This window comes from Cupressus sempervirens, chromosome 7 (genome assembly GCF_028749045.1).
Source record: "Cupressus sempervirens isolate cs-2001-9-10 chromosome 7, ASM2874904v1, whole genome shotgun sequence".
Lineage (NCBI taxonomy): Eukaryota > Viridiplantae > Streptophyta > Pinopsida > Cupressales > Cupressaceae > Cupressus > Cupressus sempervirens.
Genome location: NC_143124.1, coordinates 904,755,146 through 904,777,359, shown reverse-complemented (window position 1 = coordinate 904,777,359; position 22,214 = coordinate 904,755,146). Strand labels below are relative to the sequence as shown.

The 22,214-nt window shown below is 35.9% G+C and overlaps 2 protein-coding genes across 2 annotated transcripts; both read right to left on the bottom strand.

Annotated features, from left to right (window-relative positions):
* Window positions 1-738: 738 nt before the first annotated feature.
* LOC149550436 (putative L-gulonolactone oxidase 6) lies at window positions 739-3,610 on the bottom strand. The gene is made up of 3 exons (XM_089795082.1): window positions 2,899-3,610; window positions 1,863-2,118; window positions 739-1,757 (listed from the first exon to the last, which is right to left on the bottom strand). Exons 1-3 carry the CDS (start codon window positions 3,535-3,537, stop codon window positions 943-945), a joined length of 1,710 nt encoding a protein of 569 aa, XP_089651208.1. The 5' UTR covers window positions 3,538-3,610; the 3' UTR covers window positions 739-942.
* Window positions 3,611-19,233: 15,623 nt separating this feature from the next.
* LOC149550435 (putative L-gulonolactone oxidase 6) lies at window positions 19,234-21,597 on the bottom strand. Its single transcript, XM_089795081.1, has 3 exons — window positions 20,858-21,597; window positions 20,385-20,640; window positions 19,234-20,261 (listed from the first exon to the last, which is right to left on the bottom strand). The coding sequence occupies exons 1-3, from the start codon at window positions 21,503-21,505 to the stop codon at window positions 19,453-19,455; spliced, it is 1,713 nt and encodes a 570-aa protein (XP_089651207.1). The 5' UTR covers window positions 21,506-21,597; the 3' UTR covers window positions 19,234-19,452.
* Between the last annotated feature and the right edge of the window lie 617 nt (window positions 21,598-22,214).

Below are 22,214 nucleotides of genomic sequence, written 5' to 3'. Positions count from 1 at the left end.
TAGATTATGTATTTCTATTAATTTCATAGATTATTTTTTGAAATTATTTATAATTATTCAAAAATATTTAAATGAATGAAAAATAAGAGAATATAAGAGTTCAAATCGTTTGCCTTTGGCCTAAGAATAGAAATAGATTAATTATTTTTAAAAATAAATATAAAACTAAATACAAAAAATATTGATTTAATAAATAAATAGTATCTTTTAGTTTATTTAAAATATACTTTTATAAATATCATATTAATTAAAATTTTATTTATTTACATAAAATTATATTATTTATCTCCAACATTATAACAAATTTTCTTCTCTACAATATTATAACAAAAGTTCAAACTAGCTCAACATTGCAAGACACAAAAGCTTGCAACTTCTAGTTTAATGTATTCTACAATTGTTCGATAAAGACTTTAGAATTGTTAGAATAATATAGAAAATATAAAATAAATCAATTTAATTTAAAAATATAATTATTATTTATTGATTTATAAATAGATCTTTTCAAGCAAGATTGTCCATTTGATTATTGTTTTTAAGACATTAGTAAAATATTCTTATTTATCATTCACATTCACATTATTAAGTATTACATGAGTTCTAAATTGATTTTTTAGTATGAAATGATTATTTTCATGTGCCATACATTTCAATATTTATTCTGTTCCTAGTGTTTATGCATACGTATTAGTAAAAGTAGTTGATAGATGGCCATGACATAAACGATTTTGGAGCGACTTTAACATAATACTAAATAATAATAATAAAGAGTGGTACCTGTTCCTTTGAGACAGTCTGATTTGAAGTCCTCGCAGTATCATATTTTATTCCTGATTATCACATCAGCTTGTTTTACAACATGATCTGTTCCGTATACTTTTGCCTCTGTACATAAATTTCACATATTTTCTACTGTAGACATGCAATTAGGTGTAATTTTGTTTATCCTTCATATCTACAGACCCTAGCATCGACATAGACTCTTCCTGCCCTGCAAAAATACCCCTTGTGAGGAGCACAGTGTCTGTCCTCTGCACATAAACACAGGCCTTCCAAAGCACAACCGTCCTTTTCTATAACTACTCCTTCCTTCCCTATTCCCAACACTCCATCCGTCCACTCATTGGAAAACAATCCCTCTGGATCATACTTTTTCATGGCTTTCAAAAACTCCCCCACTTTCTTATACTTGTTCAGCACTCCCTCAAATGCAATGTTGCGGTTCTTACCCCAGTGTGGTGTCCCTCCATACTTGAACAGACCCATCTGCTCAATCTCTTCCAACATGTCCTCGTCCAGTCTAGGAACCAGGGGATCCTTTGATCGATAATATGTGAAATCCAAATCCACCGAATCCTCATTTGCTCCCAAATAAGCACTCGATGCCTTCACAAAACGCATGAGAATCCCATTGTAGAGCTCCACCCCACACAGACCAGACGGATTCAGGTCTCTCAGCTTTTTTATGTCTGTAATGAAGTCTGAAATCTTGGTCATGCTGATTTTCATGGTAGTCTGGTGAAAGAACTCTCCCTTGATGCGAGGATCCCATGGACAAGCTGTGAGCAAGAAATCTTCTGTAGAATTAAGACACGAACCAGCTGCCTGCAGCTTGTTGTGATAACCCACAATGGGATATTTGAGAAAACCCAAATCGTTGTTCTTGAAGCCTGACCCAATACTCTGCAGGGCCTCCACCTGCAGCTTGGCCGTCATGCACCTTCCCTTGGCATCCTTTGTTGATTCCTGCAACTCTTCTGGAATGGCCATTTTGTTTCATTTCATTAGCCCAAGTAACATAAATTACATGGATGATCAACAAACAAATATTTCAATACTTGATCTAGGCTGCAGGATATTACCTGTTGAACGGCCGATGGCCAGCCCTGCCGTTAATGTTTGACGGAAGCCAATAAAATCATTGACTCCATCTCCGGATTGGTTAAGAGGAACTCTGCTGTCTATTCTGTAAACGACCTTACGCTGCCCAGGATACCACGTCACGTCTCCAAATTCGTGTGTTGTTGCAAACTCCGCTATACTCTTCTCTAAATCCTGCTCATCCTTTTTTACGTTTGTAACGGACCTTTTGAACAAGGGCTGCAATTGCAGTGTCACCTGCACTCGTAAAGCACACTACATGTCACAAAAACTTCACTTCTGCCAAAAGCAGATAAAATTCAGTTTTCTCCAATTAACAAATATTAAGAAAACTGCTATATAAAATGATATTAAGGCTCCGTTTGGTTGGGGAAGATGATTTTTTGACATAACCAGGGTATCTTATAACCAGGTTTTCGAAAACCTGGTTTTGTGGTTTGGAAAGCCTATGATCCGTTTGGTTGACATGGAAGATGAATATACTGTGGTCCCCACAATATTATTAAAAAAACTGTCATAAATTTCAAAACCTGGTTTTAATTTCGAATTCCACCTTTTTGTTGGAAGAAACTTCTTCCAATTTTTGACCAAAATTGGAAGATGAAATTGAAAACCAGGATATAATTTTAACCAACCAAACACCAAAGTTTTTTTTGCAAAATCTGATTTTGCCTCTGATAACCCGATTTTGGTCGTCATCTTCCAGCAACCAAACGGGGCCAAGTGCTTGCGCTGTCGGGCTGTTTTCTACATTATTAAACTTCCACTTTTAAGGAAAGAAAAATAAGGAGTACGAAAAGTTTCATGTTGAAAATTTAAATTAGTGACTGAGTAAACATTTATCTGAATTACATTAATGTATTTGTAATAGATATCAGATTCATATTGGGATTAGGTGAAGGAGTTTCGGTACAATTGTCACTCAAAAGTCAAAATGTGTAACAACCGAATCATTCATGTTTAAATGTTTATAGCATTTTTGATTCATCTAACTTATAAGACGGCTTCCAATATCACCTGAGAAATGACTCCGAGAAGGCCAAGAGAAACCTTTGCAGCATCGAGATCGGCATGGGAGGAATTGAAGGTCACAACACTCGCGCCATTCAGCGGTACCACCATTCTCATCCCCACAACATACTCGTGAACACCACTTCCTTTTCCAAACAGAGAGCTGCCATGAGCCCCCGTGCAAAGGAGCCCTCCGATTGTTAGCCCCTTCCAATACGGCGACTGCGGCAGCGCCAGGTCATATGCCGCTGCCGCGCTTATAGTATCTCCCAACGCCGCTCCGCTCTCCACGGTGATTCTCATTGACTCCTTGTGCACGCCAACCACGCGGTTCAGCCCCTGGGTGCTAATGATAAGCCCCTCTTCTCCGCCCGGACACACCAATTTGGGAATGGAGTGCGACCACCGTGTGACCACCCGCATCTTCTGTTTTTTCCGGCTGCCGGTCTCCACCGCCTCCAGCAGCTCTTCCTCCGACGACGGGAAAACGGCCGCCGCGGCTCTGCAAGTGGATCGGTCGGGGAATATTCCGTAAGCGTTGGTGACTGTGCAACCGGCGTTGTCGCATTTGACTGGCGGAGCCGGTGGACTGCACCATGCGCCATTGCTGCTGATTAAAAGGACGAGTAGGAGGATGAAATGCATAGCTTCAATACTTACCTATGTACTTTCCTCGTTTCTTTAGATACTACAGAAGAAATTGGATGAGAAGGACAAATTGGGCATGAATTCAATAGTGGTAAATATGCCAAGTGTTGGAGATGGGAAGATTGAGTTGATGGGGATTTATATCGAGGTGGCGGTGTTTGAGTATAGAGATGAATGAAGTGGTGGAGTGGAGTATGAAAAGAGGGAAATGCGAGAGTAGTGGGAGAAGCACTGAGAACACCGCAATTTCTTATGAAGCACGTGGCCCATTGCCATTTTCTCAGACTTTTGTTTATTCTTTTTCAATTTCTACTCAACAAGTCTACGTTTTTCATTTTTGATTTCTACTCAACTCTACTACGTTTTTCATTAAATAGTAAGCATAAAAAAAGTGTTTTTATTTCGTGGCACGTCCATACTCATGTCTAAGTAAAATTTTCTCAGAACTAATATCCGAATTCGGGCACTAGTCAAACACATATAAGAGTTGCGAAAACTTGATGACTCCTATACGCTTTGTATAGTCCCGTTTCCTTATGATAATAGACCCCAACTATTTTGGCTAATTGCATACTAATATGCCAAGCGCCAGCTTTGTTCTATGTTATTTTAGAGTGGATAAATGCAGCAATTGCACTTTGGTGTCTAATTGGTACATGGAGGAGATCATAAATGACTAGCACTTGCACCTTTAAAAGTGCAAGGGTTAAGCCTATAGTTTTATACAGTTCTAATGATGTGGTTGTACTAAATATCATAACAAAATAAAACACAAATCATTACAAAGAGATACCAAGGGTACTTCAAAAATTCTCACAAATATTGTTAATGTTTGGTAATTTTAGTTGGATAAATTATAGTGTGAGTGTGTGTGTGTGCGTGAGAGAGAGAGAAAGAGAGATAATATATATATTAATAAATTAAATATGTGAGGTATTAATTTGTAATTATATTAATTAAATACTAATGAATGGACATGTCTCGTCTATCCATACTTCATCCTATATTAGAGAGATGGTTGTCATTTGGAAAGCATATACCATAATAGGCAATGCAAATACATTTGCAACGATCACTGAAAATAACAAATACATTCTACAACTATTACACAGTCCTTACAAAAATGTAAACACGATTACTAAAATGGCCAAGAATTAAAAAGGACATTTCAATCAACATTTAGATTTTCATAATTATCTTTCTTCTTTTAAACTTTTATTTTAGTACTACTTTTGATGCTTGTAAATAAATGCATAGCTTCTTTTATTTTGGTACTACTTTTGATGCTTGTCAATAAATGCATAGCTTCTTTTATTTTGGTACTACTTTTGATTCTTGTGAATGGATGCATAATTTAATGGAAGCTACCAATTCTCCATTTCCATCTTTGTTGCACCAATAATTGTAGCATAGACACAAACACATATTTTGTCAAATATGCTTTGAAGATATTAAATTGAATGAAAAGATAGGTCTAAAGTCAAACTTCATAGCATTTTTCAACATTCGGGTCCTGCTATGATTCATTTAAACTTAGAGATGGGGAAAATTTGCCAACTTATCAAATCATCACTGAATTAAAAAATAGAAAATTTTGGAGAGTGAATGAGTGAACACTCATTTTCATATTTGTGTTCAAAATGTTCTACTTGTGACAAAATCACATATTTAATAGAAGCAAGATAATACCATTTTTTCTATGAAACTATTTTCTTTTAAATAGAAAGAGGAGTGATCATCTTATATAAAATGTTTTTATGAAAGATATTATGGAGCATAATATACATTTTTAAAAGTATGGATTATATTTGTTACCCCGCTTTTTGCACAATATGCAGTGTTATTAGCCAAGACTCCTTTTCTGAAACTTGAAGTCAAACTTGAACTCTTAACATACTTCAACTTCAAGTTTAGGTCCACCCGTTTTCTTTCACTTGACAAAGTCAAATATTCTTTACCCGTCGACCTGAGCCAAGTCCTATGAAGTTGAAGTTGAAGTGGAGTTGATTCAAGGTAACTTCAACTTCAACCTTGACTTCATGATTTTCTAACATTTTCTTGTTTTCTCGTAGGTGATGTACTAAAAGAAATGAATGTCATTCCCGAGGAAGAAAATGGTTCCCACCTAATGGCAATTCTAAAGACATGAAAGATAATGATTAAGATAGCTAAGAAAACTCATGCCAAAGTATAGTTGGTTTTGGGAAAAGGTGAAATTGAGATTTTCTAATATCATGAGAGGTAGTTCCTCGTACGGATTTGATATGCATTAACTATAAACAACCTTGTGAGTCTTCTCAAGTACATATGTCATGCTTGTTATAAATGCTTTCGCTTGCCCATATCTATCCTGAGATTTCCCAAAATCAATTCTTAAAATTTTTCCTTCTGGCTAGTATAATTTCTCGTTTAGTCACTTTGAGCTCTTAGCATCAACTGGTAAGCAAAAGAGGTGGAGGGTTAATATCTACTAAGAACTATAAGTGCATTATATTGTTTTCCTCTATCATTTTTATTGTGCCTAGTTTTGATTTAAAGTGTTTCATTTTATCTTTATAAACTCTCCTTTTTCAAACCAAACCATTACTCTCTTCCATCCTAAGCTACCTAAACTAGAAAAACCATGCTTGTTAAGCTCCATCCCAAAAATTCAAGATACTTTTTTGGTGAACAAAAACTTAGCCGATATATTAGAGCGAGTGAAAAGTGTTCAGTCTGGACCCATATATCAAAAGTTGGCCAATAGTGGGTTGCTAGAGGCTGCCACCTTTCCATCATCCATTGGGTGTCCAAAGTTAGTTATTGAATGCATAAATCATTATGACCCTAGCACTAGGTGCATCAAGAAATTTTTTGGAGAAGTGTTGGCCAAGATATTAGGGTTAGTATTAGTTTAGCTCTAAGAATTCTTCACAAAGAACCTTATGAGCCCTAAATGTTTGAGGAAACAGAACATTTGTATGGTGACAATAAGAAAGACGATGATTCTATCATAGCTCAAACCTAGGTTTTAAAACTAGTTGAAGGAGGCTCTAGATTTCTCAAACCCTTGACTATTGAGCATTTCATTAGACAAATTATTGACATTGTGTTGCTTTTAAATAGAGTTAAGGGTAATGATCATGCCTTTCACTGGGAGAGCTAGATGTACTTCTTTATCCCAAAGATTGTTGAAGGTGAAAAGTTCATTGATTGGGCTAATCTAATTGTTGAAAATTTACATAAGGGTATTTTAGTTGTGAGTAGTTCTAGCTCATTTTTTCTATCCTCTTTCTTAATCTACACTTTAGTAGCATCTAAGGAGTGGGAAGGTCTTCCACACTTTCCCTGGACTGACGAAATGACTATCTATCAGTACTACAAAGATCTCCAACTAGGTGAATTTTGCAAAGAGTTCAAGAGGGTAAATGATGTATTCCTTGGAAGGTTGGTGTTCGAACTTCGAGGGCATGAAAATTGTAGGTTGCCTAAAGAATCAATGCAAGCCATTAAGATTTATGTTGGTTTCTATATTCAATTTGCCAAATTCACATATCTCAAGGTTGGAGGTTTTTATGGTGAACCTCTTAGCTTACCACGTTATTGTTTAGACAACATTATTTTATTTGAGATATGCAGGTAGTTTTTTTATGTGATAGAATCTCCTGAAAACACCAAAAAGTCATCTACTTTCATATTTCCCATAGAGATTAGCTATTACAGATACTCAAATTTCAAGCAAGTTGTATTAACAAAAACAACATTGTCCCACCTATGCCTCAAACCCTAATTTCCCAAAGAAGATTTTGACTACATGGGTTTCACCAAAGATAATTTCAAACATGCATTTTCACTAATCCATGTTTCGCATCTAGAAGATTACTAGGCTAACTACTATGATGAGTTTGAAGTTAGAAAAAGGTTGTGGTCAAGGTTGATAGTAAGCCAAATCAATGTGTTCAAAGTTAACCTCAACACCAATGGAATAAAAGAATATGAAAGTGAAGAAGTGGTTGACCCATTTTATGTCAATCAGATTGAATGTATGCCAATTCCTAAAAATGATTGGAGTAGAAGGGAAGAAGATGATTTGCTTTCCTGTACCTTAGAGGTTTTGAAAAGAACCAAAAATTGGTTGAAATCAAATGTTGTTAAATTAGCTACCCCTAGTGACCCAGAGAAATACTCAAAAGCCAAAAGTTATCACTAACCCTAGTATTAATGATCTTTTTATAGGTTCACCTAAAGTAAATTCATAACCAATTCAACTTCAAGTTCATAAAGAAGCATCGAAGGTCAAAAGGATAACCCACTCAAGTATTAGGAAAGAAGCACCAGGTAAAGGAAAAGATAGGGTGACCATTGATCTAGATCCTGTGAAAGTAAAGTAAAATCTAGGTCAACTCTCTAGCTCTCCAATGGCGAATAGTGTATCGGACTCTCAAAAGTTGCCTGGGAGTGACGATACTCAACTAGGTACCCTTGCTTTAACTAATGTTTCTCCCATGACTGGCAAAGATCCTCTCACGCTTAAGTGGCTAGAGACTTCCATTGAAAATAAAAGAAGTATGGTGCCCATGTCTATGCCTATTGATGATTTGGTTAGCAAATGTCTAGGAAAATCTTCAAAGTCTAAGAAGGCCATAATTGAATCCAGAATTAAGTTTGATAAAAGTTCAAGTCATTGGTCAACTGAGATTGCCAGGCCACCAAAAGGTAGCCTACATGAGGATCTCACCCCTCAAGATTATCAAGTGTCAAGAATTGACCTTGGAAAGGGAATTCGCGCAGTGGATATGAAGATCTTTGAAGCTTAAATAAAAAGATTGCAGACAGGGTATGGAAGGATGCTCAGGATAAACAAGATATGAAGTAATGAAGAGCATGGCGCAATACATAAATGCTATCCTACACCCGAAACCTAAACCTGTGAGTGAAATGTCTATAATTGTGGATGTAATGTCTTTAGCCAATCAAAAATTCCTTAATAATTTACAGAAATGTAAAGTTGTTGCAAAGACATCTAAAGAGTGATTACAGTATGTCCTAAATGAAATAGTGAAATGGGTAAATCTTTTAGACAAAGCTTTAAAGGAAATCACTGCCACCATTAAAAAGTGGAGTCAAATAATGAACAATTGGGTAAAGGTGGTGCTTTGGATTAAAGAAATTTATGGATTTGGTTTGCAAAAGTTCTTAGCTGAATGCCATGTGGTTGGCCTTGATGATAAGACTCTGTATGTAATTAAGGATTGTATTGAATGGCGAAACGAGGCACTTGTTCAAGGGGTAACTGAGATTAGAGAAATTTTGGATGGTCTCAAGCTTATGGATGAGATAATTCAAGGAGACCTAAAGTGGTTCAGCAAAAAAGGAGATAAATACCCAATATATTAATTCATGATATAAGATTTGCCCAAAAAAATAGAATACAACTTTTAGAATTTAGTACCTTAGATTATATACAACCACAAAGCAAAAATTTAGTTTCAAACAAACTAACCAACTTTGATTAATACTGAAGCAAAAAGAAAAAAAAAAATATTAAACATTCCCCCTAATGGATAATATTCTATATCACACAATCTAAATTATTACTTTTTGATCAATGATATTTACTTTTTATTGGAGCTTTGAACCAATTGGGTCACAATGGGTGAGATCCTTATATTTGGGCCAAATGAAGTTTTAAACATTGGTTGTACTATTAAAAATGCAATCAAGTCACGAATACACCCACAAGGTGATCTCAAGCACAATCTAAATTATTTGTGAGGTACATTAACACACATTAACGAATAGGAAGTAGGAAATTCATTAATGAAAATCATTTCCTTAGACTATAAATTTATACTCAAGAGGAATGAATAAGGTCATCAAAAGCCATTGCAAATTAAATTTAAATTAAAAAAAACCATCTCCATTATGAAACATCTACTGTATTATTTGAAAGATCCACAAACTATCAAGCGCATTCAAATTGATAGAGCTTCTTTAATGCAATCAGATTTCCACAATCCATGATTTATAATGCTAAGTTTCTGGAATAGATTGTGTAGAATAGAAAAGGGTTTTTTCAATCTTAATTAGTACCTTGAATCCACATTAAATTATAAGAGCAACAATAAATCCATAGGCCACAATCATGGAATGCTTGATTTAATAAAGAAGTTAGCTAGTATGAATTTCCTTAAAGTTGGTACATATCACATGTGCATGAATTTGTAAATACAATACAAAAACCAAAAAGAAGAGATGGAGTGCATCAAAAAAAATCTATTAAAAGCTTGAAAATGAAGTTTTGTTGGACCAAGAGCTCAAAACCATGAATAGTTGATGTTGGGACTTTTAAGTCTAGATTTCCATCACTGGTATTTCTTCCTTTATCTTTGTGTTGTGCCCTTTTATGAAGGAAAAATGTTAATGGTGTTATGAAGGCTAAGATGAAGTTTGAACTTTCAAAGTTGGTGTCTAACATTTTATGCCATCTAGTCTTTGAAGGGATGACATCAACTTTTTAAGATATATTTAGTTTAAGGGTAGAAACTAAAACTTGACTTATGTTTTAGATGAGGTTGGATTGTGGCCAAGGTGAATATGGTATAATAGATATTGTAAATCTTTAACTCTTAGTCAATGGGGTCCAACCTAAATCTTTTTCTCCTATATTAGATAGCTAATATGATTTTATGAATGAGAGATTCTCCATTTAGAAAAGATTAGTAAAAGATCAATTATATTTTGGAACACCTTACAACACAACAATAAGTTGTGAATGCCTAATTTGAGAGGTTTTGGGTTCAAGTCTCTTGAGCCTCGTTCTTCAACCCATTACCCAAAAAAGATTGATAATAGTTATCTAGTATTTAACAAAATTAAGATGTAATGTTTGAATAGAGTGGAAAAAAATTACCATTCCCTTGACTTTACTAGGTATTTCTTTATTTCTAATCAATTTCAATTTTATAATATATATATATATATCATTTTCACATGGAGTTGAATTTTTCCAATTTTTTAAAATAATATTTATTAATTTTATAAAAAAAAATGTTATATATTTAGAAGTTTTTTTTTTTGAAAACAAATGTAACCATCATAGCATTAATTAACAATATTGTGATTCTAACATTTCAAATATCATATATAGACTATATATTTGATAAGACTTTTCGAGCATATAATCAAATATAGAAAGTGCTACACATATTTTTTCATGTGATACCAAATTTTGACAAGCTCATTAAGATTTATGTTGGGCCTTTTCCTATTAATCCTTTTTCATGTTCAATTTTTTTTTTCTTCTATTTACTAGAATTTTGAAAGGGCAAACATGTATAGAATGAAGATGACATTTTAGTAAGCTTATGTTTTAACAAAATTAACACTTTTTGTCCCATATATTCTTGTATGTACATAACTTCACAATGTCAACATTGTCGATCTAATGCATGCATGAAATTAGGTCTTATTCTAAAACTCACATAATTCAACATTTATATGTCTTATATATTTCGTAAGGGCCCGTTTGGTTGCTCGAATTGGACAAGAATTGGCATTTATAATTCTGAAAAACTTCTAATCCAGCGTTTGCATGTACAATATTGGAATTAAAATTCAAAAAAAAAAATTTGATGTCCTCATTTACTTCCCAAAACCAAAACTTGATCTTCTAACTAAATAGGTAGAATTGATCAAATTCTTAGAATATTGGACATTAATTGAAATCAAAAAAAATTAAGGTATGCCTGGCCTATTTGGTTTGTCACTAACATTGCAAATGCGAGTCTCCCAAGTTAAACCTTGCGGCCATCAATAGTCAACATTAATACAAACCATATAGTGGTGGGTTTTGACTAATAGCTTCCTGCCAAAATATATAGTCAAGTCCCTCCCATCTCAATTTCAAATGGCCTCATTCTCTTGCAAATAGCATGGACCCTACCATGCTTTTAATAGCCAAAATGGCCTCTTACACTGTTGTGTGCCTAGTGAAAGGGAACTTGGCAACAAAGAATATAATCGTTTCCACGTAACCCATAATAGATCAAAAATAAATACGGAATTAAAATCCACATGCAAGAGAATAGACAACATACCCACAAAATGTGACACAAGATATACCCTGGGAAACCCTCATTGAGGGAAAAACCCAGCCTCCAAAAGCATCCATCACCATGTATTATTCAGCAAAATTACCATTGCAATACAACCATGGAAGCCTTCATGGCCATAGACACAACCGAGCAAACTATGTGAACAAGCATGAATCCACACATCCCATGCCATGCTTCCAACCTTCACAAATGCTCCCTTGGCTAACCTGTCAAGCCTTGTCCCGCTCAACTCTTTCCTTTTGCTCTTACTCTACAAAAACTACCCTTGTGGCTGCTTATATAGTAGCAAATCCCACAAAACCACTAAGTGGTATTACATAAACCATGTGCTACCTAACCCACTGACTCCACATTTAATATTGGGAATTTAATTCTTTTTCCCAATATTAAATAATTACATAAAACATTATCACAATGTTACAATACAACTCATCAAGAATATTCCATGGGAATCTTTACATGTTGCACATCCATCTAGGCACAACATTACATAATAAAATAAAATAATAAAATATAACAATATTATGCAATGTGTGCAACACCCATTATTTCAACAATCTCCCACTTGTTGTATACATTGCATAGGGTTAATCCGTAGCCACATAAATGAACAAGGGAACAATCCCTCTCAGCACATCCACCATCATGGATCAAAGTACACCAAGTGCTCCATCCTGGTACCCGTAACAAAATCAAAGTATCTAGCATCTCAAACATGAATGATCTCACCTCCTATTATACCACTGTCACTGGACATACATAAAAGCTATCCAAAGAGAAAGCCACCCAACCTGTTGCATTAGAAGATCATAAAATCCTATACCAACTAAAATTCTAAGCACAAATAACCTGATCCAAAGGTAATCACATGTATCCATAGTTGTCAAAATATATCCATAGCTAAAATAACACCCACAGCAAGTGCCAAACCCATCCAACTATCCATACCTCCAAAGGTATACCAAGTGAATCTCATATTACTGACATATCCAATCTATAACCTACAATCATAAGCCTCAAGAGCAATACCTGCCACATATATACCAAGAGCTCCCACTACAAAATATAATGTCAAATCTATAACCAATCCACTCACAACATCTCAAAGAAGTGAATCCATGTAGTCTCAAGGACATCCACAATACATAAACTAATATCCTACAAGAACAACTCTCATAACAAGTCTCTAATAGTCTCCCAAATTCTCCACAACCAACAGAAGAAAGAGATAAAAGAATAACCATGTCATCTCTCACATGACATACATGAGCACAAACTAGTGATCACAATCTCTAACCAATCTCAAATTCAATGTAAGCAAAACTGAACATCCAGGAAGATAACCAAGACTGGAGAAACCATGCAAATCATAACCTGTATCATGTCCTTCTACACACAACTCTAGATGTAAACTATGCAAGTATGATCTCCTCCATAAAACCCCAACAAGAAGCCACAACAACACCTAAACCATACCATATAGCTAATCATAGATGTAAGCCTCTCACAAGAAGATCAAACTCATAAACCATTCCTAATCCAAGGAAAATGCCCAATATGAAACCATCTCCCAAACTTAACCAGCATAACAACATATGCACATGGAGATAACTAATGCTAAACCATCTCTCAAATGAACCCTCCAGAACTAACTCATGTACCATAGCTCAAGATCCATATCCATGAAAGACAAGCATAAATATAATGCAACTAAGAGAAATAATGGGCTATACCTCTCAAGTAGCAAATTGCCAAGTAGACCAAGAGTGGGGAATGAGAATGCTCATCAAGATACCCAAGTCTCCAACCAAGACTCATCTAAGAACAATCTCCTCTCAAGTCCATATCAGGTGACTGCCCCTCGGACTTCCTGCTAAAACCATCAACTGTCCCAACAAATACTTCTCTAATCCAAGAGAAATCAGCATCACCACTTTCTCTAAGTATCCATGAGCACCTATAACCAATCAATCCATGCCAACTCCAAATGCAACATAGCAATATCATGAAGTATCCAGCTTATGATCAGTGTACTCAATACCAAGAAACTAAACCAAGATCAATGTCAAATTTCCAACCATGGCCTCAGGAACATAAACATGACAACATGATCTAACCATCTCAACCAAAGAGATAACATGCTCCACATGAACATACTATAACATGTCACAACTCTAAATGCGTATCAAGAGTATACCATGACATAATAATGAAACCATCCTCATAACAAGGATAACATGCCAAATAAAAGTATAAACCGTACCTTTACCAAGAACCTTGTGAGTCCTCAAGATGCAACCATCTCCATACACCATGAAGAAAACCATCTCCTACATGAAGAGCCAAACCAAACCAGGAACTAATCTTGCACTATCACCCCATCACTGTCACAAGCTCCCACTAAACCATGTATCCAAGCTATCCATAACATCATGATGAAAAACCATCCTCTAACCATGAGAATCAACCAAAGCATCAAACCATCAAAGAACTCAAGGTGCACATCATGAGCTCCTCAAAAGAAACTAAATAACCATGATCCTCAACCAAGAAGATATACCACCATAATTGAATCAAAAATCCAAATTAGTGAACATCAAAGATGTACCTGTATATCCAATCATGTCATGCCAATCTCCATGGCACCATGATCACATCCATGAACTAAGCATCTGACTCTCAATCTATCCAACTTGTTAGCATAAAATAGTCAACCATAATCCTCCACCATGACTGTACCTAGTAACAACATCTCATCCCTTCTACATGAAGAAAAAATTAGCAAATCATGTGACTTAAGGCATAGACAACCCAAATCCAAGCCACCAATCTGAATATGCATCAATAATGAAATATCAATGAGCAAAGACAACCCACAACCAAGCCATAAATGCAACCTGTAAGTATAGATTGCTTACAACACTGCACAACTTGTAGATCCAACAAGTCATCATACATATCCAAACCAAACACTGATAACCATATCATCATGAGACCAAACTTGAGTATACAATGACATCAAATCATAAATCTCCAATGCCATAAACTCACAATGTTACCATAGTCAAAATATATCTATAAACTATTCAGATCAATATATCAATAAAATAAACCATGCCAAACCTGCACCAAATCTGAACCAATGTGTAGAGCTCTCCAAGAGCTTTCTATTGACTACTTAAAGTCCAAAATCCGACTCTGTATGCCCAAGTTATGCCCTAATTTGTGTTCAAAATAAACAACATCTGACTTTAGGGCTCTTAAAACCTGCCAAAATCTCAAAATCATAGAACCAAACCTACACCGTGTTGTAGTGCTCTGAATTAGCTTTCCAACGCCTGTAAGAACTCTGAAATCTGATATTCTAAGAGAAAGTTATGGCCATTTTACTAAGACAGTCTTTTTACCATTTTCAGTGCGATTTTTCATTTTTTTGTTTTTTTGTGATGAAAATTCTGACGGGATTAAATTTGACGGCCATCACTGGCTGAAACTAAAAAACTCTTGCATTTCCTCTGAACATGGCCAAACTAGGGCATATTATATATCAAAATTTATGGAAATGTCAACCCGGATCCAATGGTGAGGTCTATTTTTACCCAGGAGGTCATTTCTACATGCTACCCCCCAAAATCCTCATTTTAAATGAAACATCCAAAAAAATCCTTTTCTCCAACAATTTCACATGCCCAAATCTTTTAATATCTCATCATAACAGCAAATCCAAAGCCCTTAGATCTGCAATAAATCATTCATATATCTTGTCCTTTTCTTTTATCCTCTCATGCATTCTCATGGATTCGATCTAGGGGTACAAACAATAAAACCATAGCTTTGATACCACTTGAAAGAAAACTTGGCAACAAAGAATATAATCATTTCCACATAACCCATAATAGATCTGAAATAAATACGGAATTAAAATCCACATGCAAGAGAATACACAACATACCCACAAAATGTGACACAATATATACCTTGGAAAACCCTCATTGAGGGAAAAACCTAGCCTCCAAAAGCATCCATCACCATGTATTATTCAGCAAAATTACCATTGCAATACAACCATGGAAGCCTTCATGACCATAGCCACAACCGAGCAAACTATGTGAACAAGCATGAATCCACACATCCCATGCCATGCTTCCAACCTTCACAAATGCTCCCTTGGCTAACATGTCAAGCCTTGTCCCGCTCGACTCTTTCCTTTCGCTCTTACTCTACAATAACTACCCTTGTGGCTGCTTATATAGTAGCAAGTCCCACAAAACCACTAAGTGGTATTATATAAACCATGTGCTACCTAACCCACTGACCCCACATTTAATATTGGGCATTTAATTCTTTTTCCCAATATTAAATAATTACATAAAACGTTATCACAATGTTACAATACAACTCATCAAGAATATTCCATGGAAATCTTTACATGTTGCACGTCCATCTAGGTACAACATTACGTAATAAAATAAAATAATAAAATATAACAATATTATGCAATGTGTGCAACACCCATTATTTCAACACCTCGAATGAACAACAAGTTCTCCTACACATTTAGACTCTTATCCTCACACACACACTTGCAAAGAAAGATAGTGCCCACATGTGTAGTATCTGGTTGAAGTCACTCTTGAATGGTGATGACTGCATTCAAACCTAGTGTTGACAAGGATTTCACTCAATGCAAGTGGTAAATGTTGATAAAAATAGTGGTGCTCTACAAAATGCCCAATCAGTCCCTGCAAGCACAATATTGTTGGCCCCCTTTGTCCATAGTGATTCACACATTGACTTGGCATTCACCTATTTTATTTGATTAGCCCCTAGTTAGCAAAATGCCCACAAAGAGTCGCTGGAATGGTGAATTTGATGCCAACTCTACACATTTACATAAATTCCAAGTGCCCCCATCACAGCTAGTTAACCTATTGATAGACAAGTCAAGGTCCTTGACCTTGTAATTCTTAGCAAGATTCCAAGGAATCTAGTCACTGAAGCTATTATTTCATATCCCAAGTTGTTCAAGATTAGGGAGCTTAGCTATGAAAGAGGGAATAACTCCATGGAGCCTATTCTTGAAGAAATCCAATAGGTTCAAGTTGTGTAACCTTTCATATTCTGGTTGGTATTCCCATTCTAGAAATGTACAACCAAATAAACGAAATATATATTCTCATTATAAATTCTTGGTGAACCAAATAGTCCCAAACTAAATTCTAAAAACTATAATCTAGATTTCAAATTCTAAAATATCAAATTCTAATTCCCAAATCTAATTTCAACAACCAAATGGGTCTAAGCATTCCTCACCTTGTAATTAGTGTTGCCTCAAATAATTATGTTCCCCCTTTGTGCCTCCTTTCTTTCAATAATTAAATCAATATCATGCACAAAAATGAACATTAGTCATAAATCAATATCTCCATAGGATTATTATTCAAATTTATGGATTGATTTTACATGTAGTGTTCATTAATCGATTAGCAATAATGTCATTCTATAATATTTTACTGTTGTACCCCTTTTGTAATAAGGAAAAATGAGTTTCATTTTCCTTCAAGAAGATTGCATGACAACTTAAAAAATTAACAAGATAGATTTTGAAATTGTATGAACTATTTGAAGTCCTTGTATGAGAGTTGGTAGAAAGTTTTCAAAAGAACTTTAGAAGATTTTTGTAAAATTATTTGCTAATGTTAGTTATATTATTATTTGCAAGGCACAAAAATTAGCATAATCAAAGGCAATGTCTAACTTCTTTTCATTTTCCCCCACCTTTTCAATTTTAGATATAACACGCAAAGCACTCACACTTGCTTCTTAAAAGATGTTCACAATATGTGAATCCTCCAATAATCCCAGTATAAGTTGATCTATAACCAAATGAGAGTCTTATTTCTTCTTTTGTCTCGATTGTGTGCATCTAATGCATTTGACTAAAGTAGTGCTAGGAGGATTATCTTGTGGAACTAGATTTTGGGATGATAGGTTTTTTAGACCTAGTGGTGCAAGACTCTTCTAATAGATTCCAGTTATTGATATCCAATAAAAGCACGGAATAGCATAGAAAAATCCTCTATAAAAGGATGAGTGCCTAATCACTAAAAATATCACATCATTTATGTATATCACCATAGAATGTACGTTTGTATGCCCATCAATAGAAATAAATAAAGAGGCACCAATAATGTGATTACCACATGGACCACCTTATCATCCACAAAATAAAATTCTAGCACATTGCTCCCAGCATGGCTCTACTTTTATGGACTAAAATCCTCTACCTCTAGTTTTGAAAATGCTATGCTAGATGTACTAGACCAAAATTGTACTTTTCAGCAATGCTTAACAAGTATTTTCAGTTGTGTGAGATATTCTTGGTCGGTTGTGCTCACCATGTAAAAGCCTACCAACTAATTATCATTTGTTTATGTTACATTCTATTTAGTTTAGTTTTTTATTTCTAGTCATTGTCTCCAGACTATGTCAATACATGATGTTAATACATCATGCTATGGTTTGCAACCCATGCTAGCATCAAGGGAAATGAGCTTGCAAAGCTTGGTGTTTTCTTGTAACAGATTTGTTTTGACCTTTTAGTCTAATTTTTTCAATCATTAGATATACTTCAATTATTAGCATTTATCTTCATTGAGAACTTATTTAATTTGAAAACAAAAATTGTATATTTTTGCATTCAACTTGTCTAAATATTATTGCATCACCAATATAACATTATAGTGTGGAAATGATATCTATAATATTGAGAAGAACCTTTTATAAGAGCCCTGTATACATGGGTGGATAAGTTAAGACATGTTATTTAATTTGTGTCATTCCAACTACATATTCATGTTGCATAAGAAGACAACTTGCAAAATCAACATGTTACACTTTAAAAAAAAGATATTATACTTTTATTTGATTAATAGATTATTGTATACTTAACTTTCGTTATAATTTCTAAATTACAATTTTTCTAAATTTAAAAATAGAAAACATAATAATAAATATATTGAGTATCTTTTGATAAAGAAATAATTTCCTCTAATACCAAGTTTATATTGCTATCCTATTACTAATGGTACTTTTACCAAAAAAGAAATTTAAAAAAAAAACCAAAACAAACACCAAAACATAAAGTAAAAAAAAAAAAAAAAAAAACACGAAACATCTTACCGACTTATCTATTCATACTCCGCTCAATCTCACTCAAAAGAATTTTAATATTTTGCCTCACCTCATTCGATATTATATCTGTCCTTACACTTATTCCAAAAGGCCCGTAGTCTCGGTTTAGTGCACCCCTTCGTCCTTGCATTTATTTATGTAAGCTATTTATGCACTTCACATACTTGCATGCTAATAGTTTCTCATTCTCAATTTACTCAAATTTTAACCATAAACTTTTAATATTTTGACTGGTTCTAGAATTTATGCTATCTCATCTATATATATATATATATATCATCTTGTACGTGATAAACGTGGCATTTGAACTCCTAAAAAAATCTTGAAAATTACTACGCATATCCATTCTTTGATACCAAATCTTCACAAACTCGTTTAGATACATCACGGGAGTTGCGCCTATTACTATTAATGCTTGTTCAAGTTCAATTTTTGCTGTAAACCTCGTCTTTAGGATCTAGGAAAGGCAATCATATCCAGATCGAAGGTAGTATTTTAGTAAGTTCAAGATGGAGAGTTTGCACATTGATAAACTCACAAAACTAGCATAATATTTGTCTGTCAAGTTTGATTACAAAGCCAACATCGTTTATCTAATGCATGCAAGTATGTTTTATTCTCTTCATGCTTCATATCTACAAACCTTAGCATCGACATACACTCTTCCTGCCCTGCAAAAGTAACCTTTCTGAGGAGCACAGTGCCTGTCCTCTGCACACAAACAAAGACCTTCTAAAGCACAACTGTCCTTGTCTACCACTACCCCTCCCTTTCCCAGCACTCCATCCGTCCATTCATTGGAGAACAATCCCTCTGGATCATACTTTTTCACGGCTTTCAAAAACTCCCCCACTTTCTTATACTTGTCCAGCACTCCCTCAAATGCAATGTTGCGGTTCTTACCCCAGTGTGGTGTCCCTCCATACTTGAAAATACCCATCTGCTCAATCTCTTCCAACATGTCCTCGTCCAGTCTAGGAACCATGGGATCCTTTGATCGATAATATGTGAAATCAAAGTCCACCGAATCCTCATTTGCTCCCAAATAAGCACTCGACGCCTTCACAAAACGCATGAGAATTCCATTGTAAAGCTCCACCCCACACAGACCAGATGGATTCAGGTCTCTCAGCTTTTTAATGTCTGCAATAAAATCTGCAATCTTGGTCATGCCGATTTTCATGGTAGTCTGGTGGAAGAATTCCCCCTTGATGCGAGGATCCCATGGGCAAGCTGTGAGCAAGAAATCTTGTGTAGAATTGAGACATGAACCGGCTGCCTGGAGCTTGTTGTGGTAACCCACAATTGGATATTTGTAGAAACCCAAATCGTTGTTTTTGAAGCCTGACCCAATACTCTGCAGAGCCCCTGCTTGAAGCCTGGCTGTCATGCATTTTCCCTTGGCGTTCCTTGCAGATTCCTGCATCTCTTCTGAAATATTCCAACTGTGAGGAAGATCTTATTTCATTAACTCCACTTTTTAAAACTTGGATCTTGTACAAAGAAATATTTGTAACTACATAATTTATGGAAGTAGAGATCGCAGCATTTTACCTGTTGAACGAGTGATGGCCAAGCCCGCTGTTAAGGTCTGGCGAAAGCCAATGAAATCGTTGACTCCATCTCCTGATTCGTTTAGAGGAACTCTCCCGTCTATTCTGTAAATAACCTTACGTTGTCCAGGATACCACGACACGTCTCCAAATTCGTGTGTTCTTCCAAACTCCGCTATACTCTTCTCTAAATCCTGCTCATCCTTTTTCACGTTTGTGATGGACCTTTTGAACATCGGCTGCAGCTGCAGTGTAACCTGCACTTGTCAAATCTAGTAAAAGTTATAATTTGTCTTACCTCACAAAACTTAATCATGCTAAATGCGAATTAAATAATGTTCAGCTTTATGCACAGTAAAACATAGCACAGTATATATTGAGAGTAAGTTGAGTTGTAATTTAACAGTTGCAATCTGTAACGACCTAATCATTAATGTTTAAATATATTATTACTCGATTAGCTTCCAATATTACCTGAGAAATGACTCCGAGAAGGCCAAGAGAAACTTTTGCAGCATCAAGATCGGCATGGGAGGAATTGAAGATCACAACATTTGCATTCCCTCCTTTCTGCGGTACCACCATTCTCATCCCCACAACATACTCGTGAACACCACTTCCTTTCCCAAACAGAGAGCTGCCATGAGCCCCCGTACAAAGGAGACCTCCGATTGTCAGCCCCTTCCAATACGGCGTATGCGGCAGCGCCAGGTCATATGCCGCTGCCGCGCTTATAATATCTTCCAACGCCGCTCCGCTCTCCACAGTGATTCTCATAGACTCCTTGTCCACGCCAACCACGCGGTTCAGCCCCTGGGTGCTAATGATAAGCCCCTCTTCTCCGCCCGGACACACCAATTTGGGAATGGAATGCGACCACCGCGTGACCACCCGCATCTTCTGCTTTTGGCGGCTGCCCGCCGCCACCGCCTCCAGTAGCTCTTCTTCTGACGAAGGAAAAACGGCGGATGCAGCCCTGCACGTGGATCGGTCGGGGAATATTCCGTAGGCGTTGGTGACTGTGCAACCGGTAGTGTCGCATTTGACCGGCGGAGCCGGTGGGCTACACCATGCGCCATTGCTGCCGAGTAAGAGAAAGAGAAGCAACATTAAGTAATACATGGTTTCAATAATTACCTATGTTCCTCCTTTGTATCGATATTTCAAGGAATTTGGACGCGAGTGAGAAGTTGCGCATGAAAAACCATTTGTGTAGAGATAGGAAGAATGAATTGATATAAGTAATGAGTTGGTCGAAGTGGTGGGCAGATGGTGTGGCAGAAGATGATGGAGTGGGAGTCTGAAAACAGGAAGTAGTGGGAGAAGCACTTACAACGCCGCCCTTAATAGCTGGCGCATGGCTGCTTCTCTTTTAAGTATTTCCCTTCACTCCTTTATCGTCTACCACGCGCTCACAATAATAGTAATGCACTGTGCTTTTTTTTATATGAAATATCTATATAAGTTTTCGATTTCCAGACACGCATGAAACCCTCAAGTCTGAGTACAAGAAGAGAGGAACAGCGTATAGTTCAAACACAAAGAAGATTTGCTATAAGCTGATGACGTTCATATGATTGTAGAACGCATTTGCTATAAGTTGATGACGTTCGTATGATTGTAGAACGCCCTTCAACTAAGGAAGCTGCTACAAAATTATTGAGCCCCAAGGATGAAGAAGATTTGAGGGGGGCACCGTCCCTTACAACTGCAAGCCAGAGGAGAGAGTGTTGGAAGGAACCTTGAATTTTGTAACGGGTAGGAAGCTAAAAAGGGAAATTAAGTCTAGAACTGAGAAGGTAAATATGAAGGAGGTGACCATCTAAGTCCA